Below are 25,375 nucleotides of genomic sequence, written 5' to 3'. Positions count from 1 at the left end.
CAGAACATTAAAATATGTTTGTTTGTCGATTGAATCAAGGTATTTCAGCTCTTCTGAAAATTCTTGAAAATGCAGATGGTGCCTTCTGCCGTCTGATTACCGGCAGCGGCGGCTCCTGACCGAGAACATTGGTAGTGCGTTTCTTTACATTTTGTCAACTTGCATATTAAGTTCAATAATATTATAATAATATGATAGGTCTGACGTGATAAACGAGCAATAGTATGACAGCCCGCGCATCGGAACCAGAAACGCTAAACGCGCCCAACATAATACGCACATTATAGTTAGTTAATGTCATTACGCATGTTCAAAGTGACATTACAAACAAATTTCAAATCTGCGCATGCTTTGGCAATGCCCGGAATATGTATATTATCTTCTCCCTCTAACCCATAATTCATCGGTATGAAGCATTGTCTGTCTCGCTCAAATGACGATTTTAAAAGGGACGAGGGACGAAAGGGACGAGGTTGTCAATTTTTTTAAAGTACGAAATTAGCAAAAATTTACAAATCTGCTTTCCTTCCATACTCTTTTACTTTTATTTGCTTTTTATATATATTGATATTTTTTATGTTTTTCTTATTATGTATTTTTGTATAATTTAATTTAGTACGTACTATTATTTGGCATATGATTTATTGCTCCTATTCCTTTTATTTCTTACTATAATTGAGTGAATTTCTAGAAAACATAACTCAATTATGCTTTTATATATATATATTCTTTTTCTGTTGATTTAAATCATGCTCTTATTTTGTGTTTTTTTTTTTTAATACTACTATATTTTACTATTATTTTGTTTTAATGATACCACTATTTTGTATATTTGATTATGTGTGATTCTTAATTTGTATAATTTATATTTTAAAAATTATTTCTGATTATCTTTTTTGCATTGTATTCTTTGGTATTTGATTATTTATTACATTTACCTTTTTTTCTAGATTGTAGATTGTGATTCTATGTCATTATAATTTGATCTAATTAAATTTACTATGTATTTTTATTGTTATTTATTGTGGCTTGACACGGGCATAGCCTAAAAAGCCTTAATAAGTTCATAAATATTTAATTTTGTAATTTTGAATGAATAAATAAATAAATTTCTTACAAATTCACGGTAAAAGATTGTGCCAAACAGAATATGCACTGCGACGATTGCGCATGCGTAGACAAGATGAGAAAATCGTCCGCTAGAGTCGATTTAGCTAGATCTTTTGGCGCTAGTATTGAATATTATGATGTTTACGTGTATAATATTGCAACGAATCCCTGTTTCTTTCTACCTATTTATAACATAGTTTTACTATCAATAAAATTACTAATTTATTTACACAAATTTTTACTTGGCAGTGCACTGCACTTATGCACTTAGTAAGGAACCGCCTCTGATTACTGGTATAGATTCCACTAACCATATACAGTGGTATCCGGATATTAGATTCGCAGATAATGTTGTTGGATTTGTATTGAGGTCAGCAAAAGATTTTCAATCAATACTATCAATCAAAAAATTATATTTCCATTGGTTAGGAGTCAGTTAGAACACAATTCTTCAATTGGTTGTTGATGGTTGGAATAAGCTGTCACGAGAGTTGATCTCAATGAGAATGGATTAAAAAATAGACTAGATTTGTTTGGGAAAAGTTGAAGTGCGCCAACAACTAATTTTCGTATAAATAGATTTAAGCATAGCAGCTTTAAGCTGCTCGCTTAGAATTAATAATTATAATAATTTGGTCACCTGTCTATGCTACCCATTGTAATAAAATTGAAAAAATTCCGCACGAATTTCTCCGGTTCATAAATTTTAAATTCCATTTGCCGTGAGAAAATATCTTCTCTTATTTACATTAAATTTACTTGAAATTGGTGATAGAAAAATATCTGATCTGTTTTTTTTTTGTATAGTGTTGTAAATAATATTTTTGATCTTCTTGATTTGGTCAAATGTATCTATTTCAATGTGCCTAATTGACCATTGAGGCGTCATATTTACTTTAGATATATTACTATAGCCATGTTAAATTCGCACATTAATTATCTGTTCCCGAAAATTCACCCTCTCGGGAACAAATACACTGATGACCAAAAATATATACGTATATTTGCTAGTTTTGTCAAATTTCAAGAGCCAATAATTTTTTTCAATTTTTTGAATAGTATTTTTAGTTTCTATTATTTTTTTCATTTTTAATTGTATTTTTATATTTGTAATTTGTTTATAACTTGTATGTGTAAACGCCCTTTGGGCGTTAATAAATGAATGAATAAAATTTTATCAATCAGTAATAGTTATCATAATCAGTCAGTCGTTGGCCTGTTGGAGTTTTAATCCCTTGTCCTTGTTGAACAGGTTATAGATGCTGTTTTCTCCTACGTCAACATGTTGAGAGGTCAGTGCCCCAACGAACGGATATTCAGAGAAATTCAGGTAAATAAATAAATAAATAAATAATCAATTTTTACAATCCCTACTAAAACATCATTGTACTTGTATTGTCATTTCTGCGCTGCGTAGGTACGCCAAATGTAGCGTATATCGATCGTCTGTTACATGAAGGTTAGGTGATCACTCTTACGCTTCATTTGCCAGTCCTTGGACAATGAAATACTGCAGCGAAAATCATCCTTAATCGTCAGTGTTGCAGTACAGCCTACTGCTCACAAAATGGATAGATTTTTCCGAAAAATCGGTAGGGTTGGCACTATGCTTGTTGTCTTGTGTTCCATTTTAGGTAGGGCGAATGTGAAATATTGGTTTTAAAAGTGGATCTGCACTGCAATATTCCATTGTTCCCGGACTCGCACCCCAAGATTAGAACCGATCACCTTTCCTTACATTCAAGCAGAATGATCTGGTACTGATGCAGTGATGTACGATGAGATATTCAAAGAAAAACAGAATTGTAAAAAAGAGAATGTCTTTTGTTCGCACCAATGAAATAAAATAAATGTGATTTTGTTGGTATTGTAGAGCATCGAGGAGATCAATTTCAAGTTTGAAGAAGATTCTCAACCCTGTGATAACGTAGAGAACTTGGTAGAGAATATGCACTTTTACCCTCCCGAGCATTACATCACGGGAGCCGATCTTTTCTATGATTACAAACCCGATGTAAGTACATTTTATAGATTTTCACCATCAATGCACAATTAATTTTTCTTGACTGGATCGTTTCACGGCATCCATCATCATTGTTGATGTTATTTGTGTTGATATACGAGGTGTGTTCAGAGAATAACGGGAATGTTTAAATTTCGCGGGTTTGGAGAGTCCGATTGTCTATGCTAAAATTTTCAGCTGTATTCATTGTTTACTTTGTCTGTGGCAGCTGCTAAGGCTAGACGTGTTCGGCGATTTTCGTCTTGGTGATCCAGAATGAAACGAAATCGAAATTCTTGAAAACTTGACAAAACATTAAAATGTACAGTAAAACCTCTGTTTTTCTAGGGAGTAACAATAAAAAGTGTAAAACCGAGGAAAACGCTAATACGAGGAAAAGAAAAATGCATGGAAAAACAGAAATTACATAAAAATATAATTATTGTATGAGACTATACTAAATATACACCAGAAAAATTGTAAAAACTCTCATCATTGGAGATTATGAATATTTAATTACCTATGATTTGATTAAAAATATTTTGTGTTTTTTCAATCAATACTATGTGTTTTTTTTTATTGAATTAAAAAAAAAACATGTATAAATAATTTTACGTAGGTACTTAAATAAAATAAAATAAAAATTTGAATTTGCATAAAATGCCTACAATGATTTTTCCCCTAAATATTGGGAAATTTTATTTATATGGTATCACTTTTTTAGTATGGCACCACAAAATTTCAACTGTCATCTACATCGCGGAAAAATTGTTTCACACTTTTTTGATAACTGTTTAAAGATGTATACGCTCTAAGGTTTAAACTATCTTCTTTTCACATTATGTTTATAACCTCAAATAATATTTCTATTGCCACATTTGTAAACTTTCTGCTTCCCAATTTATTGATGTAAAGACTTTATTCTTCCTAAACATGCGTTAACTGTATCTCACAATATAGTGAAATGTCAAAATTAGACACTTAAACAAAATGGTCAATTACACTGCACCTACTTTGAATTTAGCTTAAGACAATTTGCACATTTTTTTATTAACCTCCAGTCTTTTGACAGATCGAATGAGTTTTGAAAAAATTCAATGTAAAACTGGGGTTATGAAAAACGTAAACAACGTTAATTGGGGGGAATAGAGCGAATGAATGAGTATGTATGAAAAAAAATGGGACCTAAACATTTCGGTGTAAAAACATAAAATTGAGGAATGTAAAAATGAGGTTTTACTGTAATATTTTCCGGTTAAACCGAATTTTTATCTCATCGGTCCCATCAAATTCGGTTAAACGGACTATGAGAAATGTTCCTCTGATGTTTCGCGGTCAGCCATGAAACTCCGTGTATTGTGTGATTATTATTATGAAACTTTACTGGTCTGTCTTTCGACCTTATCTTAAATATGTAATTAATTATTGTTGACTGTAAGTTTCCAATAAGCAATAACATACTCTCGTCTATTTTCAGGATATAAAATATGTACTGGATTGTATGGTTCCCGACAAAGTAAACATTATGATAGTGTCCCAGGAGCATACGGAGCCCATAGAATATGACCAAGTGGAGGAATGGTTCCACACTGATTACAAAAAATGTGGTGAGATTTTACTTAAAAAATAATGCTTTGTACGATATATGATAAAAAGATATTCATAATTTATGTAAATTTAAAAAGGTCTTTATTTATTTCTTCAAAGTAATCAGCATCGGATATAATACATTTATGCCAGCATTTTTTCCAACCCTTGAAACATTTCTGAAATTTGCTTTTTCATATGGCCTTCAGTTCCATTGACAAGTCGTTTTTATTTGTTCATACAAAGATACATATTTAAAAAAAAATAATAACATCTCCCTAGCTCTGAGGGCAAAAGCCCTGTGTTGAGTTGGGATACGACATAATGGAATGTGGAAGCGTGCATATTATTAAACAATACCAAAAATAATCTTCTCTATGGTCGCGAAATGTTGTCCTTCCATAGTCCTCTTCATCTTTGGGAACAGGAAAAACTCGCAGGGTCCAAGTCCTAAAAATACTCAAAAACGTTAGCGGGCACGGGTATGAATTTAGCAGCCACTCTAGAGACACTAATTTCCTGTTCCGCCACCCGTGATTTGGCGATTGGCAAACACAATTAGTTTGATTTGTGGATTAGTCGACGTTCTTGGCCGTCCACGCCTTTTAAAAACGGCTGTTTACTTCATGGAACTCTCCATAATTGGTGTCCAACATTCCAACCACGGGACTTATTCTTATTCTTAGAGGTAGGGGTCAGTGCTATGCTTTATGCTCCTGATGTCACTGCGACCTGTGAAGATCTGTTGTGATGGGTCCCCCTTAATAGTTCTCGCCCTCCAAGACCGGGTCTATAAAGAGCCAGGCTACTGTGTGGAAGGCGAGAGTTCCCATTTTACTAAATCTCCCCCTCGTAAAGTATTGGGCTATTATTAGGTAGTGGGCAAGCTCTTTAACATCCTCAAGTTTAACCAGTAGATGAGGCTTCTTTTACGATGTAAAGCGTCACAGACCACGGCACTGCATTTCATTTTATTTTGGACACAAAACTTAATACAAACTTTTGCTCAAAAATTTTTATAATATTGATTAATTATATTGACTACTAATTACCTTCCAGAAATTCCTTCAAAACACCTGGATCGCTGGAAGACTATAGAACCGTACAAAGAATTCCACCTTCCCGATCCAAATATTTACATTCCCGACGACTTCGAACTCATTCCTCTTCCCGCCGAGCTTTCTAAACTCATAGACGAGGTAAACGCGGAGGTCAAAACCGCCACTCCGGCCGCTGACAAGGTCACCGCCAAGTCCAAAAAGAGAGACGCGGAGCCCAAGGCCGGGGAACCGGAGGTGGTGGAATCTGAGGAGCTGAAGGCAAAGAAGCAGGCCATCAAGACTATCCTGGATGCTCCACCGGCGCTCATCGTCAATGACGAACTCTTAGAACTGTGGTACAAACCGGATTACAAGTTCCGACATCCGAATGCCTTTATATACATTCATTTGGTATCACCGATTCCATCCAGGAGCGCTGTGGAGTAAGTAAAGTGATTAATATTACTGGAGAGGTATTTTTTCTCTATTTTTTTATTTCATTGTATAAATCACAATATCAAGATAAATCAAAATATAAAGTCTGGTCATGTCAAAAGCAGACGCAACCGAAGGGCATGTATGACAAGATGTATGAATGTGGAAAAAGTTAAGTATGTATGTCAGGATGGACGCGTGTGGCGGTTCATCATCGTTGCCTGCCCCGAAAAATAAAAATCTGTGGTCAAATTGAGAAAAATTAGAACACTACCCGATTTCAACAAATATTGGAACCTAGATGTGCGCGCGTATAAGAAATGTGCACGCGCATCCCACGCCTGTGGTGCTATTAACTGTCAACTTCAACTGTCAACACGTATTTGTTGCTTCTGTCGCTTTATTTATCCCTGATGTTATTTGTTTCACGCACACTTGTGGTGCATTATGTCTATCGTGTATAAAATATTGATTGATTTGGTGTTTATTTTTGTAGAATTCCATATTTAAACTTATAATATTAGAAATCAAACACTGATTTGAGTCTACTGAACACTTTATTTTATTTTTACAAATATAAAAATAAAAACTTTGTGACAATTGTTTTGCCTTGTTAGGGCATTTTCAAACAAATGTGAAGATTAGATGGATTGAATGTCTTTATATAGTTATATACTTCAAGGTACTTAAGTAGAAAATAATAATAATCTTTCATTTCGGTCAACCAGTTCAAAAACCGTTTGGATGCTTTTTTGAAGGAATAAGAACTTGGACAAAAAGCAGTACACGAGATATAGGCGCATCAGCAAAGGCTGCCTGCCTATAACAAATAATAATAATTGCTGTTGGCTTTCTTCAGCGGTCTTTCAGATCTGAGAGCGTTTGACATTTTGCCCCCTGCCAAAATGAAAAAAAAAATCCTATGTGTTAGTTTTATTATTGTCTTGTTTGCGCAGTGCCTGCTTGGTGGATATGTGGTGCCATGTGCTGAAGCAAATCCTGACTGAGAAATTGTACGCCGCGGACATGGCGGGGCTATCGCACTCACTGTTCGCCATGGAGAAGGGACTCGTGTTGAAGCTCAGTGGCTTCAAGCAGAAGCTGCCAGTGAGTGGCGTATTTTCATTTACTATTACATATGTTGTCTGTGTCCGGGCGGATGAAGAATGCCGTTCTGTCTGTGAAATATAACTAGAATCCTTGATAAGAGTTATCCACTCGATAATTACTCGCAGATAAAAATCCTAAAAAAGAAAATGCATGGGAGATTAATTTGGCTCGTAATGACTAATCAGTAAAAAAGATCAAGACATCTCGATCCAAGACCTTAACAATTTTTCAGCTTTTTGACTATTTGTTTTTATATTATTATCTTCAATCTTATTATCACGGAAGCCTTACTTGCAACACTTTGGAAGAAATTAATAAACTTCAGCTTAATGTTGGAAAAACAAAATACATGGAGTTAGGAAGGAAAAAGCCAAACCCAAGGATGAATGTACTTATTGATAATGAAACCATAGAAAAGGTTAATGAAATGAAATATTTGGGGATAATACTTGATTCAAAATTGACGTTAAATGCAAATTTTGAACACATTAATAAAAAAATATCAAAAAAAAATATTTTTCCTTAGTAGATTGAGAAATAAATTAAATAAAGATACTGCAGAACTAATTTACAAAACAATCATTCTTCCACATATAGATTACTGCTCAACAATATTATTTTTAGCAAACGAAGGAAATTTAAATAAACTAGAAATTTTACAAAATAAAGCGATGAGAATAGTTCTTAAGAAAAATAAATATAGCAATGTAAAAAAAATGAGAGATGAACTAAAATGGTTATCTGTAAGAAGGAGACTTAAATTTAATATGTTGATATTTATACATAAATTTTTTCACGATAAATTACCAAAATATTTTAAGGATAAAGTTGTCTTAAACAAAAATTGTCATGAATATGCTACTAGACAAAAGGATAAAATAAGACTACCATTATTGAAAAGAGCTGAGTCGCAAAATTGTTTGATGTATAAGGGTTTAAAAATGTATGATGAGATGCCTGAATGTATGAAGAATGAAAAGTGTCTGAAAGAATTTAAAAATAAATGTATAAGTTACTGTAAGGAAATGTAAATATATATAGATGATGTAAATGTACATAATAGTTTATATTAGTTTTAATATAAGCTAACTTAAGAAATAAATAAAATAAATAAATAAAAATAAAAAAAATGTTGCCGCTATGAAAAATAAATATTACCTACCATTTCACTTTTGTCACCTCAAAATGATTTTAAATTTTACCAAAGCAAAAAAGATTGCTTGAACTTGATTTTTGTCACCACTAGTGCGTAGATATATATATATTTTTTTAAATTTTATTCCAGTGAAATGGCTATATAGTGCAGAGCCAGTTATACCATATAAACATAAATATAAACATAAAATAATATTTTATATTTGCAGCACTTATGGTGGTCTTAGCATATCCGTCATCGCTCGAACAACGGTGAATGGATCCACCCTGCAGTGGCTTGGAGAAGTGCGTTGTTAGAGCTTTTCAGGCGTTCCCATAGGCTCCAGGCTCTTTGGCGAAATAGGGCAGCGAAGGTGTTTACCGTAACCATATTTAACCTCAAAACTTGAAGATATGGGGCCGATAGTGTATCTTCGTAATCAATGTAATCGCCCCCCCTGAAATTATCATAATATTTATACGCATATTTGACAAAAATCTTTTCTTTTTTTGTTTGTTTCAGATATTGGTTGACGTAATTACTAAAACAATGAAAAATTACGAGGAATATCTATCGAAAGAACTGTTTGATGCTATTAGGGACATACAGACCAAGAATTATACCAATTCTGTATACAAACCATCTAAATTAGTCAAGTAAGTAAACCACGATTTATCATTCCATGTCCGCACGGGAGGCCTCTGGGCCTCTGTCGACTACCAGCTTATGTGAATCCTCATAATTGTTAAAACTCATAATTGGGGATTATTAATATTTACTTATGATTTCATTAAAAATATTTTGTATTAAACGGAACATGTTTACATAATTTTACATTGGTACTTACAAAAATTAAAATTTGAATTTGCATAAAATGCACACAATGATTTTTTCCCTAAGTATTGGGAAATTTTATTTATATGGTATCACTTTTTTTAAGTATGGCACACAGCATTTCAACTGTCATTTGCATCGCGGCAAAACTGTTTCACACTTTTATGATATCATGTTTTATAACTTCAAATAATATTTCTATTGCCAATTTATTTAACTTTCTGCATCGTAATTTATTGATGTAAAGACTTTATTCTTCCTAAAAATGCGTCAACTGCATGTCACTATTTAGTAAAATATCAAAATAGACACTTAAACAAAACAGTCAATTACACTGCATCTACTTTGAATTTAGTTTGAGACGATAATTTATACATTTTGTTGTTTGCCTCGATTTTATTCTCCATTCGTGCGGCGGCGCATGGCTCGACGTCTTTTGACAGATTGAATGAGTTTTGAAAAAATTTCAACGTAAAACCGGGGTTATGACCGGAATATTTGTATGAAAAAAAATGGTACCTAAATATTTTGGTGTAAAAAGCGAGAAAACGTAAAATTGAGGAACGTAAAAATGACATAAAAAAACTGTACATAAAAACCTACCTACCTTAATAATAGTGTAATTCAAAACCGGCTCTAAATCTTGCAAAAACAGATTTTAGCATTCTCCATTGAGTTAGTGAAGCATAATTAGAAATTTCACAATTATTCTTTCAAAGTTTTTTGTAAATATCTCAATGGAGATTTTTAAGTTTTCTTCTAATGCTCATTTCTTACGCAGAATTTCCTTGTACTTCCAGGGACATGCGCTTCACTCTCATACTGAAGGACCACCACACCAACATGAAGAAGCTAGAGGCCCTAGGCTCCGTTACGTATGAGGACATGCGGGCCATCGGTAGCCGCTTCCTGGAGAGCCTGCACTGCCAGCTGCTGGTGCAGGGCTGCATACTGCGGGAGGAAGCCCTCCGAGTGGCCAACACCCTGAAGGAAAATCTTCGCTGGACAACGCTCCGCGAGGAAGACAGACCCAAGGTATTGACTATTAACCATTGCGAACCATTTTCATTACTGCGTTGATTGAATCGGCTTTTGCTTAAACACTTAAAAACATTATAAATTACTATGAAATAAAATACTTTGTTATTAATGTTCATCATCGGAATGCCAAATGCAGCGTATCTCTTACATTAAGTGATCAGCCTTACGCTTCAAATACCAGGACAGGGACAGCGAATTATTACAGCGCTAAACCTCATTCTGCGATCTGTGTTGATCATATATTGTGACGGGTTCCCGTAAATCAGTTCTTAATGAAAAAACTGGCTTACGGTTATTAAATCTCCTCCTTCATGCCCAGGTCCCTAAAGTATCGGGATATTAGGTAGGGGGCAAGCGCTCTAACAACCACAGGTTTTACCAGTGGGCCCCCGAGCACGCGGCTTCTTCTGTGATATAAAGCATCACATTCACATTGTGCGTGTTTCACACTATCGTTAGTTATTGTTCGTTACGAACGGCTAATGGTTCGTTGGATTTACGGAAATTTGATAGATTGTTTTTAAAACCGGCTATTATTGATTTTAATATTTATTTATACATGTATGTGTACATCTATGCCTACATTTATGTGTGTGTATGTATGCACATTTATTATCATAAATACCCACTACTATATCTTTACTTTACTCAGTGAAAACCGAATTTCGCCTATATAACGCCTGCATACTAGGGAAAAAACAGCAAAATTCTGAATTTTGAGAATAGGTGTCTCGGAAGAATCTTGGGTGTGCGGTGGTTTGACTTTGTGAGGAATGAAGTAATAAGATAACGGACGCGGCAAACTCCGGTGACAACTGTCGTCAAGCGGAGGCGATACGATTGGCTAGGCCATATACTGCGGATGCCTCCTGAGAGTCTTAACCACGTAACCAACATAATAAAAAAATAATGTAAATGAATGCCTCGACCATGCCAGTGAGGTGTTTATATAGAAAAGAAAAAATATGAAGTTTCATATGAAATAAATAAATAAATGTAAATATTAATTACCCCCATTATTAAAACCAGCATATTAAAAAAAAAAAAACAAACTATACTTTTTCATAGTCTCTCTCTCCCTAAATCAAAGCAGTGCTCTTTAAATAGAAAAAAAAAATAGTAACACTAATAACAATATATTTTATTTCATAATAATTTATGATCTAACAAATGGACTCATTGATGGCAGCTGTGTAAACTATTGTGTGCTGAAAACCTTACCTTTTTGGGAGAGCTGATTAGAGGCATATAAAAATTTAGCAAAGGGGAATCGAGCCGAGATAAATCCGCCCTGTGGTGCAGTGGTTGCCTACCACGCTTAAGACGTTGGATTCTATTCCTGGAAAGATGGTTTTACACCGCAATATCTCACTGTCCCTGGACTGGCACTCGGGCCCCGATTACAAAGGGAAGTTAACAGAATTATCCACAACTATCTATAAAGTCAAATTAAATTTACTCTATCAATATGTATATATTTTTTTTCAAAGTGTTTTCAATTATGGGTTACCGACGAATTTCTACACAGAAAATGCATTTTCATACAGAAAATTCAATTTTTCTTTAAAGACAATTGAAAATAACCTCGTTAACTTCATATTGTAATCGGGGCCCTGAGTTTGCAGCATGCACCCTGGAGTTGGAGTAAGGGAAAAAATATTTTTTTTTCTTTGTTCAATTTCTAAACCACCTTTTGAATTGCCAGGAATCGAACCTGAGACCTCAATGGTAGACAAACGCATCAACCATCAGGCAGACGTATCTCAACTTATAATTTTTCCCCAGCCAAAAGCACCCATTCTGGTTTTGTTTTGCAGACAGAACTGTATTCAATAGTCCGCCTGGACACGGCCACCTTTAATTGGCTCTTTTGAAAATTTGATGTTTTTATGGTACGATAGTTTATGTAGCTGCCGTTGATCCAGTCACTCCGCAATGCTCATTAAGTAGAATTATATCTCTATCCTACCATCATATGTTACTATTGCTGCCCATGGACTCCTTCAAGGAAAATCATGGATGGGCATCATTCGAGGACAATTCCAAGGTACTATATTACTCTAGTGTTATATTAACCATCACAAACTATGTGGATTCCTTCCCACCTCCTCTTGGCTGATTGCGTGTTCCTAGTTTTACAGCGAGATGACACTCGAGTTCAATGGCATTAATCTGCTTCTTACTCTTAGTGGTTGGGGTCAGTGCTATGCGAGCTCCTGACGTCACTGTGACCTGCGACCTGTGAAGATCTATTGTTACGGGTCCCCGTGAATAGTTCTCGCCCTCCAAGCCCGGGTCTATAAAGAGCCTTAGCTACTGTCTAGAAGGCGAGAGTTTACATTTTCCTAAATCTCCCCCTCCAAACCCAGATCCGTAAAGTATCGGGCTATTAGGTAAGGGTAGGTCAGTAGCATATTTTTACTGTTAGATGAGGTCAATGACATATTTTAAGTGTTACAATGAAGTCAATGACACATTTTAAGCGTAACAATGAGATATTTTTAGTGTTACAATGAAGCCAATGACATATTTTAAGCGTTACACAATGAGGTCAATGACATATTTTTAGTGTTAGAATGAAGTCAATGACATATTTTAAGCGTTACACAATGAGGTCAATGACATATTTTTAGTGTTACAATGAAGTCAATGACATATTTTAAGCGTTACACAATGAGGTCAATAACATATTTTTAGTGTTACAATGAGGTCAATGACAATGAGATGAAACTCAAGGTCAATGGCATATTTTTTTTGTATTACAATAAGGTGAGGCTTGTATCATCAGCATATTTTTAGTGTTACATTCAGACGCCACTTTCAGGGGTGCTATTCTAAACCACTCTCGTGGCACGAGAAAACCGTTTTTCTCATGTATTTTGTATGTAAATATTCGAGATAACACGGCCACGAGAGCGTTTGGAATACCAGCCCCGATGACTTTAGCCCCCACGTATCCCCATGTGTATAATTTCTGCCGCAGATAGAAGTGTACGAGATCCCGGAAGGAAGCCACTACTGCCGCGTGAACGGAGTCAACAAGAGCAACGGAAATAGCAACATTACTAACTACTACCAGAGCGGGACATACACCCTCAAGGAGTCCTGCATCATTGAGTTTATCATGGTAATAATAACAACCAATCGAATCGCCCTCATAACTTGTCTTGGCCTGGTTTGGATAATCACCTTTCACGTTGTGTAATATGTTTATTTCCAAAAAAAAAATTTTGAAAAGGAAATACAAAAGTCTAGGCATATTTATAAGGCTTATGACCTGTCATTGGCGGGTTCAAGTGGCCACTTTACACACTGTGTAACATTCATCATTCTGTTCACAATTCATTCACTATTCGTGGAAAAATGTTTTCATTCATAATTTTAAAAATACAATTGTTTTTAATTTTTTGTGTTCTCTTTTTGTGAATCTGAAACCTTCCACACACGTGAGTCAAGCGTCTTGACCACTACATTTTTTTTATAAAAACCACTGAATTTCCTCATTGTAAAAACAAGTTGTATTTCAATGTAAATGTTTTTTTTTTTATTATGATATTTCATTGCGCCACTGAGTGCAAATAGGGAAATGATAATTCTGTGAAAATTCTAAATAACACATTTTTAAAGAACTTGAGTATATAATTTCAGATGTTAATGGAGGAGCCACTGTTTAATACCCTCCGTACCAAAGAGCAGCTCGGATACAATGTGTTCTGTCTCCTGAGGTACTCTTTCTCTGTTCTGGGTTACTCCATCACGGTCAATATGCAAGCGGACAAGTACAGGTTAGTGTTGACCCCTCAAACTAACTCCAGTAAGGCAACTGTAATGTAATGTATTCTGCGGTCATAAGCGAAAAAGCAGTCAACTAATGTTAGTAAATATTAGTCTATAACCACTTACCGACTTTTTAAGTCTACCGGTTTCGAGACGTACCCGTCTCTTCGTCAGGACACTCACTACACCAGAATTCAAATACTAAAATTCACCTCCACCTTCACCATCCCCGTAGTGTTTATACAGAGTGTTCTTTAAACCCTGTCACATCCGAAACCACGATGATCAGTATGACCAAGAAGACATATTGGCACATTAAAATAAATTTTTAGAATGAAAATTTACAGAAAAAAAATATTAAAAAAAAAATTTACAGAAAAAAAATATTAAAAAAAAAAATGGTTGCTTACTTCTGCAAGGGAGAAGTGAGGAGAGGAGAGGGGAGAGTCTGATATACCGTCAACCACATGGCCACGCCCCCTCGCTTTTCCCCTGCAGAAGTAAGTAACCATTTGTTTTTTTTAAATATTTTATTTTTAAAAAAAAATCTGCATTCTAAATATTGTTTTAAATATGCTAATATATCTTTTTGCCCATACTGATCATCGTGGTTTCGGATTTGACAGGGTTTAAAGAACACCCTGTATAATATTTTTTTTAATGCATAAATCACATGCAGATTTATAGAGATGTGAACACCACCATGTCTAAACATGCACTAAGCTTAATCAAATCAATCAATCAGCTTATTCACAGGCTCGATTCCTGCAAGTTGGAAGAATGTTTTTTTCTCAACTGGTCTGTGTGCTGCGATGTATTTTTCATAATATCCTTCCATATCCTCTCTTTCCCACATTCTGACGAGCCTCTAAAAAAGAGGCTTAGCGGGTTATTCATTTAAAAAAAAACAAATCAGCAACCTTAAGTCAGACTATGTAAAGTGATCACTGGACAATAGGGGTCTTGTGAGGGATCAACAGTGTTATGACATAGTTCTATAGGGTTTTGCGGGTATTTTCTTGATAATTTGATGTACTTATTTGCTTTTGAATGCGAATGAATTTAATTATAACTTATTCTCCAGTGCCGAGCACGTGGACAACCGGATAGAGTCCTTCCTGCAGAAGTTTGGCCAGGACCTGCAGGAGCTGGCGCCCAGTGCGCTGGAGCAGGTGCGGCGAGCGCTGGTCAAGCTGAAGCGCTGCGTGGACGTGGAACTCAAGGAGGAGGCGTTCCGCCACTGGGGGGAGATCGTCTCCCGGGAATACAACTTCAACAGGACGGCGCAAGAGGTATTTATGCATATGAATTATATTTGGTCACAACTCAAGTTATAAACTCAATGGACCGAAAATCCAGTAGATAAAAAAAGAACCAACAGATAAAACTAATTTATATCCTGATCCTTGATTGAAACATTCAAAATCTTAACTGAGCAATATAATGTACCCAGGTTGAAATCAATGTTCACTATGAAAAAATTAAATTTTATTAAAATATAATTATTGTACAAGACTATACTAAATTTACTGCAGAAAAATTGTAAGAACTGCCATGATTGGGGATTATTCATATTTACTAATGATACAATTAAAAATATTTTGTACAAAGTGTTTTTTTTATTGAATTAAAAAAAAACATGTTTAAATAATTTTATGTAGGTACTTAACCTCAAAAACACGAAAAAAAACATTTGAATTCACATAAGATGCATATAACTTTTTTTTTTATAAATATTGGAAAATTTTATTTATATTGTATCACTTTTTTTTAGTATGGCACCACAAAATTTCAACTGTCATTTACATTGCGAACTGTTTTACACTTTTATGATAACTGTAAACTATCCCCTTTTCACATTATGTGTGTATAACATCAAATAATATTTAAACTTATAATTAGAAATCAAACACTGATTTGAGTCTACTGAACACTTTATTTTATTTTTACAAATATAAACATATAAAAATAAAAACTTCGTGACAATTGTTTCGCCTTATTAGGGCATTTTCAAACGAATGTGAAGATTATTTGGATTGAATGTCCTTATATAGTTATATAATTCAAGGTACTTAAGTAGAAAATAAAAATAATCTTATGAACTATAGCATGGACATTAATCATAATTGAGGGAAAAACCGATGGTTAAGGGTGAGGCTAAGTGTTTAATAGGTAATGGGGAATTTAGGTATTTATATTTGAATTTCGGGGAAAATATAACAAAGTAAGTATTTATTGACATACAAGTATGTATTGTGAGATAATTAATGAAGCCTTATAGTTTTGTAAATTTAGATAATTGTTGTCGAAAAAAATATCAATAATATTATAACAGGTTGCTGTTCATTTTAATTTTAAAACATGATTGAAATATTATGAGGAAATTTATATAAACATAAATGTATTATTATACAATATTTCTATTTTTAAGAATTTCTTATCAAAATATATCAATGCAATTGTAACATGATTCATCTATTAATTACGCGTCATATAAGCGTGTACAAAAAGGAACAAAGTAAAGAATAACAGTCTATTTAAATATGTTTAATAGTGGTGAAGATATTAGGTTGGTTTGTTCATTTATTATTATATATAAATCAGTGTTTGATTTCTAATTATAAGTTTAAATATGGAGTTCTACAAAATAAACACCAAATCAATCAATCAAATAATATTTATATTGCCATTTTTTTTTTAAATTTCTGCTTCGTAATTTATTGATGTAAAGACTTTTTTCTTCCTAAACATGCGTCGCGTCAACTGCATGTCACTATTTAGTAAAATGTCAAAATTAGACACTTTATCAAAATGGTCAATTACACTGCGCCTACTTTGAATTTAGTTTGAGAAACTAATTTACACATTTTTTTATTTACCTCGATTTATTCTCCATTCACGCGGCGGCGCGCGGCCCTTCTTTTGACAGATCGAATGAGTTATGAAAAAAATTCGGCGTAAAACCGGGGTTATGAAAAACGTAAAAAACGTTAATTGGGGGAAAATTTGAATGAGAATGTATGGAAAAAAATGGGACAAAAATATTTCGGTGTAAAAAGCGGGAAAACGTAAAAACGAGGAACGTAAAAATGAGGCTTTACTGTAATTGCTTTAAACCTCTAACTGCATTTCTTCGGCTTATTTTTTTATTATTATTTATATTTTTTTTAACCAACTAAACTTCTAAACGCAGTTCTATATTTTATTTATTTATAGTGATTTTTTTTAAATTCGTGTTGTTTATACACTCATCTTTTTATTTTTATACCACTGTTCTGTTTTTAACACTTTTCTTATCTTTTATTTCTTTATATTGTTTTTTTTTTAATATTTATTTTGTTTATATTCCCACCCTTTTTCTTTTATACCAACTTTACCTCTAAACATTGTTCTATCTTTTATTGCTTTATATTGTATTTTTAAAATTTTATGTTGTTTATATACTCATGTTTTATATAACTTCCATGTATGAAAAAGCTTTATGGGCGTGAAAAATTATAAAATAAAAAATAAAAATTAGGATTGTATGTACACAATAGTAATAAATAATGTTAGAATAAGTATAGATGTAAATATTGTGTTGTAAATATATATTAGACTATGTTTATCATAGATCTAAATAAAATAAATAATAATTATGATTCGGAAAAACAAAGGGTAAAAAAAGTCATTAGTAAAGTGATTACAACAATAGTAAAGGATGCGACAGTAAAAATAATATATATACAATACTTAAACTCATTAAAATATCATTATATCAACTCATTAGTTAACCAGAAACACTTTGTTAATGATCCTTAAGACAAAAATAATTAAATTTAATCCACTTTCATATAATTTAGAATTCTCTATCCTTAATTCTGTTTTGTATAAATACGTTGAATTTCTTAATAACGATGCCAGTCTCGAAGATGATACGAAAGCGATGAAACCGGTCACCGGATATTCCAAATTTATGGATTAAAGTATCACTAGTCTTTTATTTCTGCAATAAATTACAATGAACTTCTATCAAGAATTTTCACTTATAAACTCTATGTATATCTTTAAAAAATAAATAGAAATTTAATTCTCAAATATATTTTACTGCCTAATTTTCAGATTGAATGCGTAAAAAGTATTACTCTCGAAGAAGTCCAAGAGTGGTTCACGGAACATTCCCTCCACGGCAACAAGAAGAACTTCAAGAAATTATCTCTTCAGGTATTTTTTTTTTCAAAATTAATATTGTAGGATTTATAGAGCCCAATAATTTGTCGATCGAACACAACACTGATGGGAATCAGAGTTGTGGCAGCATCGGAGCAGGACGCTAAAATGTCAGTCATTTAAATTTGGATTATTTTTACTTTATTTTCAAGTTACATTATCATTTTAAAATGTGGCCTCCTATAACGAGCGTTTTGAGGGTGAAACTGGCTGGGCCACCGGCTCAGGAGAGCCTTAATTTGAGTTGCATACTCGTGCTACAACCTTTTTACTACCTCTTCAAAACTTTCTACATTGTAATTAATTATTTATTTTCAGTTCACAAACAATAGAAGATGTCACAATATTTATTTATATATCAACGGTTCAAAGAACCTTTTACAAAAAGTTTTACAGAAATAATCACAGCAGTGAACAATTCATTATGTAATATATAATATGAAATATAACTATATAATTAACCTGAATAATTCTAACTAAACAAATTAGTTAAAGTAAAATATTTCTTAAAAAACTGCAAAAAAGTAAAAAAGAAACATAACATATCTAAGATGACAAATAAAAGATAACAATCAAAGTGAGAAAATCTTTTGCTCCAAATATAAATATGACAAAGTAAAATTGAGAATAATTTAACATAAACATAAAGTGGCTAGTATTTAGCTAGGTAATAATGAAAAATAAAAATAATGCTACAATAATACTTTATAAAAATTAAATTTTTTGGATCAATTAAATAATCTTAAATTATCTAAATAACACCTTTATTTTATCAGTTGGTTGGAAGAAGTTGGAATTTGGCAATAAATCCACAAATGTATAATTTATATATAAAGAAATAAATAAAAATACGTATCCAAGAAAAAAAAGTTAAATTTAATAATATATTTTTTAAATAAATTAATTACTTTTCTAAAAAATAACGAGTGAGATTACATTTTAATGCATTCACAGGGTTTGTATTGAAAATATCAAATATTTTTTCAAACTTATTTCCATACCTTTGTGTTCTGGATATAGGTGAATGCATTTCGAAGTTGATACAAGAATTGTTACGATAAAATAATATACATCTGTGGCTTGGGTCTATCCAAGACTTCTCTTCTTTTTAATCTAAGTTATGTATTTATTAACGGACATTGTCCATTTATACAATTTATAGGGTTTTAATATTACAATAAAAGAATAGTCAAAAACATTTTGAAAAAAGAAAAGAAGCATTGACAAACATAAGGGACATCGAGACAAGATCTGGACTATTTATTTAGTGCTCGTTTAAATCGCTGTAAACTTAAACCAAAAAAGTTCAGATCTTGTCTCGAGTTAACAATACGACAAACACGGATCATTGGAGAATTAAGGCCATAGTTTGTTCTATGCTGATCGATGAACAGTACTCCATTGTTTCTCAACGTACGAGTCGGAATATTGAATTTTACTTGTTCTAGTAATGATAGAACATCGATTATACCATTTAGTATACTGAACATATATATGGAGTCAATATTAGTTCTATGTTTTTGTAGACTAGAAATATTTAACATTGACTCTATATCAGCATAAGAATATTCAAGAAGAGGGTGAACAGTTGAGCAAAGAAGAGTTTTGATAGTACGGACATTAGTAAAATCAGAGGATATTCTGTTAATGAAGCCGAGTAATTTCAGTGATTTATTTACTGTACTATCTATATGCTCGTTGTAAGTCAGTTTGTAGTCCAAAACAACTCCTAAATCTCCGATGGACTTAATATAATAATCATTCCTCATCCCTTTGCTGGAGCCCTATTTTTAAGCTATTTTTGTCGCAGGTAATCGGCCACAAGACGACGGATTCTCCCAGCCCGGTGCCCGCCGAGCTAGAAGAGCTGAGCATATACGACTCCAAACACCTGCTTCATTTGATCAACGGACAGGCCGACGGGAACGGGGACAACGGCCCGAAGAATTTCATTACTAACATGGACTCCTTTACCGATCCACTAGTGCTATTCCCTCAAGTAGAATACAAAATTCCGGAAATTGCCACGGACTAAATAAAAACAGCGTGAGGAATCCGAGAATGTTTAAATTAAAAAAATTAAGCGCTGACTGAAATCGCATATTAACATGTTCACGGACGCTTTACTCGTAGCATACATTTATATAGACACATCATATTTTGGAGTATTTCTCTTCTTATTGGACCGTAATTGAATGTGGTTATGCATAAAGCAGCCAATCCACAATTTGAGAAAGTGAGATATTGGTGTTATCGAATCCAGGAAGGTCAATTCTTTGTTCTGCTTAAAACAGCCAGGTCGCTTTCGTACAAAAATCCATAATAATCACCTTCTGAAAATTTTATGATGTCAAAATGTCATGAAAATTAATGTCACAATACATTTAAAATTTGTATGAGATTTCATTCAATATTTGATCTGGCTGTCATTAAAATTATGAAATCTACTCATAAACATAATAATTATCATTTTTGTATTTAAAAAAAACGAATGCATGCATTATTTATCATTTGCCAAAGTAAAAAACATTTCAACTCTTGTGTAGATTTGATTATTCACTCTTTTCACAAAAGTCAGTTTCACTTTTCTATGGCTGCTTGGCCGTTTGAAGTAGATATTATTTGACTAACACACTAGGACACTTGTTGCCGACTGTTTTTTTATAGGGACACAAAAATATCTCCTACCATATTGACGCTGGAAAGAAAAAAAGTTACCAAATGACGCGTAGCAACTTTACAGAAGAGCCAATAAAAATGTTTGTTTTTTTTTTTTAACTAATAAAAAAATCTCATACGTACGTATTATTTTGGCGTGTTTCCTGTTTAATTTAAATAAAAAATAATTAATACGAGATTCTTTAAAAAAAAACAAATCTTTGATGAAGAGGTTCAGTGGTTTTATTAAAAAAATAAAAATGTTAATAGACTATTAAACTAAGCAAAGAATTTTTTTTCAATTGTAATATGAGGCCATTGGAAGCAAAGATAGCAACCTCCAAAAAAAATTTTTTTGGTTATGATGTCATTCTGTAGTTTATCAACTTTATTTTTATAAAAATCATGAGTTGAGTTGCAAATGTAGTTTAAAATCATACTTCTGATGGTTTGAAAATAGTGTTTGGAAGCAAACGAAGCAATATCCATCAGCCATTTTATTCGACCGATAACATGCTTGAGATTTAAATTTTCAAAATGGCCGTGCCATACAAATATTAAGAAAGTGTTTTGAATTCGTGTTTCTATTAAAGCTAATTTATTAGTATCTTAAAGTTTAAGTTTAGTGAAAATAACATTTCAAACATGAAGACTCTTTGGCATTAGTGTAGCGGTTTTTGTTATTTTTCTCGAAAACACCAAAACGGGAGTTTGCTATCTTCGCTTCCAATGCCCTCATATATCGTATTATCAGCGTTATGATTTTTTTAAAGTTTTGTATTTCTGAAATAACTCCTCGTGTGATTTCAGAGATTCTCTTCCGCTTATTCTCGATCAGTTCTGCCCATTGGCCATTGACGGCGAGCAAACCGGAAACCTTCCCTAACTTTCTTATCATTAATTGATTCGTATGAATCAGTGACGTCGTTCGTAGTTCATTTTTATAAAAATATTTTTTATTATTTTTTTCGTACATTTTCAGGAAACTTTGCTGTACAATCTAATGCTCCAATCCAACATTTATCGTATCAAATTTCCTCATTGGCTCTTCTGCAAAGTTGCTACATGTCGCTTGGTAGCTTTGTCCTTTCCAGCGTCGATATAATTACCTCAGTCAACTTGTCACTGCCAATGTCTTTTAGCCTGGCAGCTAAAGCCGGCATACCCGCGAACATGTTAAAAATGATTTTTCTGATATAATGACTAAATTTAAACATGCTCTGAATAATCTACTTTATAATGTACAGCTCAAGACTTGTATTGAATATTTAATTGAATTATTGTCCATACAATAAATTGTATTCTACAATTGGCTTCATCGCAATAAATAATATTAAAAAATATATATACTTACACTTACATTCTCGGGGTAAATTTTTAATATGTAATTTATTTTAATCTAATTTTATTTGCTTTTGTTAATTTGAAAATATTTGCCTACATAGAAATGCTCAAATGCTACACTTACAGATTTTTTCACATCGCAACCAAGCCAATGCCAAGAGGCCAATTGCAGCGATGAATTATGTCACAGATTTTTTAGACAACTTTTGGCTGTGTATTATTGAAAGATATTACATTTAATTGATTCAATGATAATTGCATTTATAACAACTCACCGTGTTTGTAAGATGTCGACTGTGTTGATAACTCCATATGATTCTATTTACATGATTAAATAATAGTTGAGTTTCAACATAGTAAATCTGAATGTATTTTGGTGTATGGTTTTGTCAGATAACATAATTTTTATTTAAACTCATTCATTTTGAAATGTGTAGTTTTTGTTTGTGTTATGTAATATCTTAAAATTTTTGTCTTGTAACGTCTTTGTTGCTTCACATTTTTTTGTCATGTAACATCTTTATATTTTTGTCTTCTGACGTCTTTGTTTTTGTCTTTTTATATTTTGTTGTCACGTAACATCTTTATATTTTTGTCTTGTAACGTCTTTGTTTTTGTTGCTTCACATTTTTTTTTGTCATGTAACATCTTTATATTTTTGTCTTGTAACGTCTTTGTTTTTGTTGCTTCACATTTTTTTTTGTCATGTAACATCTTTATATTTTTGTCTTGTAACGTCTTTGTTTTTGTTGCTTCACATTTTTTTTTGTCATGTAACATCTTTATATTTTTGTTTTCTGACATCTTTGTTTTTGTCTTTTCATATTTTGTTGTCATGTAACATCTTTATATTTTTGTCTTGTGACGTCTTTGTTTTTGTATTGTCATGTAACAGCATCTTTATATTTTTGTCTTTGTTTTTGTCTTATCAATTTTTTTTGTAATATAACATCTTTATATTTTTGTCATGTGATATCTTTGTTTTTTCAGATTTTTTGTTATGTAACACTTTTATTTTTTGTTTTGTGACGTCTTTGTTTCCATATTTTTTTGTCATGTAACATCTTTGTATTTTAGTCTTGTGATATCTTTGTTGTTGTCTCTAAACATATTTTTTTTCATCTCACATATTTGTATATTTTTTTTGTGACGTCTTTGTTTTTGTCTTCATATTTTTTTGTCATGTAACATCTTTGTATTTTTGTCTTGTGATATCTTTGTTGTTGTCTCTAAACATTTTTTTTTTCATCTAACATCTTTGTATTTTTGTCTTGTGCTGTCTTTGTTTTTGTCTTGTAGTGTCTCTCTGTTATTGTCGCGTGATGTCTTTGTATTTTCATGTAATGTCTTTATTTTTTCTAACATAATACCTTTTATTTATTTTTTTGTAATGTCTTTTCGTTTTTGCCATGTGATGTCCTATATTTTAAAAATGTAATGTCTTTTACTTGTTCATCGCCTTTTCATTTTCGTGTGACGCCTTTACATTTGTATGTGATGAGTCTATGCGTTTAAAAATGTTATATATTTTTATTGTCTACACATGTTTTTTTCAAGCAGTATCTTTTTATTTTTCTCAAGCTATGTCTTTATTTTATCATCACATTTGGTTTTGTCATGTGGTGTCAGTTTATGTAGCATTTTTGTCGTATATATGTTAATTAGTATTTTTATACAATATTGTGTTCCTGATGAACCATACAAACAAAACAAAACTTCATCAATGAGTTTTTAGCATTGAAATTCTACATGTTTTTTTTTTAAAAAACAAACAATTTTGTTAGAAAAATTATTCTGTAGTGTATGATGTAAACATAATATAATGCCCATACAGACCTTGTTCCTATAAATAGTTTGTATTTATGAATAATGGTAGGCAATCGAGTAACTTAATGAACTAAATAATATATTGGTATATGTAATATTGGGAACTTCTGCATATACATCAAGAGACTGTTTTGTACTTTATAATATTAAAAAGCTACTTGAAATTTTAGCTGTATTTTTCATATTTATATTGTTTGTTTTTATTGTGTTCAAAAGAGTAAAAATACACTTTTATTTTTTCCAAATGATATCCTACAAATGCCCTCCGCGACTAGCAGCTACGTGGCGTATTCTGTCGGTCCATTTTTTTGCCACTTTTTCCAACAAACCTTGACTTACAAAGCTTCAAAAGTTGTTGGTTTGTTTCCATAGAACATGATGCGTGTATATCTAATTCGCATTTTCTAAAAAACTTTGAAAATTCATGTTTTCGTCCGGGCGGTTTTCAAAAAGGAAATCAATGGCGTCAAATCATAGGATCATGGAGGTCAATTAGCGGGACAGTTTCTGAAAAAAATTGTCGCCAAACTTGCTTGTAAATTCATGGTTTCACAAAGAGCCGAATGGCAAACTGTACACTGATTTTTAAAGTAAATTGAGATTTAATAATCAAATTAATGTAATCACATTTTGAATTCACGGGAATGTGAGTTCGACTGTTGGATAAGGAAGCAGCATTTAGTTCAAACAAATCGTTCTACAATTTGTTTTACTTATAAAAAAAATTAAACTAAGGCATGCCTTTTAACACAACCGCCTTTTACTCTTATTAAAACACTAGCTTTATTGTTTTTGATCATTCTAATTTTATACATAAATTTTTCATGCGAATTGATACCCTCTGTGGATTTCGCAGAAATCATGAAATATACTACTTAAAATTTTCAGTTATAAAATGTTTGTATCAAATATACATTTTTATAATGCCAATATTTTCTTTTAATTATATGTGTCAATCTTGAGAAGATCAGCCGCGGAAGAGCAGTTTGATGGATGTATTTGAATATTTTTTATCAGCCATTCTCTCGCAAATACTACAGAGCTACCAATACTAACGTGCGAGTCAGCCACAAATGTATGGGAAGAAATATTGATTTTATTACCTCAAATAATAAAATCAAATTCAAACATGCTTAGCGTTTTCAGTGCCAGACGTATTTTCTATGGGAAACACCAGCCATTTTTACATACGTTTTTTTTTTCAATAAAAAAAAAATATTTACAAAAATTAGTTTTCATAAACCTACCAAAACTTGATGTTTTTTT

General features: G+C 32.4%; 1 protein-coding gene across 1 annotated transcript in view; it reads left to right on the top strand.

Annotated features, from left to right (window-relative positions):
- LOC148277278 (nardilysin-like) overlaps window positions 1-25,039 on the top strand; it is a 36,539-nt gene extending 11,500 nt beyond the window's left edge. The window contains exons 9-20 of the mRNA XM_088233110.1: window positions 2,363-2,440; window positions 2,984-3,124; window positions 4,590-4,719; window positions 5,759-6,182; window positions 7,131-7,281; window positions 8,942-9,075; window positions 10,054-10,288; window positions 13,278-13,421; window positions 13,943-14,079; window positions 15,156-15,363; window positions 18,173-18,274; window positions 20,091-25,039. Of these exons, the coding sequence (XP_088089236.1) occupies window positions 2,363-2,440; window positions 2,984-3,124; window positions 4,590-4,719; window positions 5,759-6,182; window positions 7,131-7,281; window positions 8,942-9,075; window positions 10,054-10,288; window positions 13,278-13,421; window positions 13,943-14,079; window positions 15,156-15,363; window positions 18,173-18,274; window positions 20,091-20,315 (2,109 nt within the window). The 3' untranslated portion in view covers window positions 20,316-25,039. The remainder of the gene's footprint in view (window positions 1-2,362; window positions 2,441-2,983; window positions 3,125-4,589; window positions 4,720-5,758; window positions 6,183-7,130; window positions 7,282-8,941; window positions 9,076-10,053; window positions 10,289-13,277; window positions 13,422-13,942; window positions 14,080-15,155; window positions 15,364-18,172; window positions 18,275-20,090) is intronic.
- Window positions 25,040-25,375: the final 336 nt, after the last annotated feature.

The sequence above is a fragment of the Micrasema longulum genome, unplaced genomic scaffold (assembly GCF_059751315.1).
Source record: "Micrasema longulum isolate JH-2025_06_02 unplaced genomic scaffold, ASM5975131v1 h1tg001057l, whole genome shotgun sequence".
In the NCBI taxonomy this organism is placed as follows: Eukaryota; Metazoa; Arthropoda; class Insecta; order Trichoptera; family Brachycentridae; genus Micrasema; species Micrasema longulum.
Note: the sequence above shows the minus strand (reverse complement) of the source record. Positions and strands in the feature narration are given on the sequence as shown.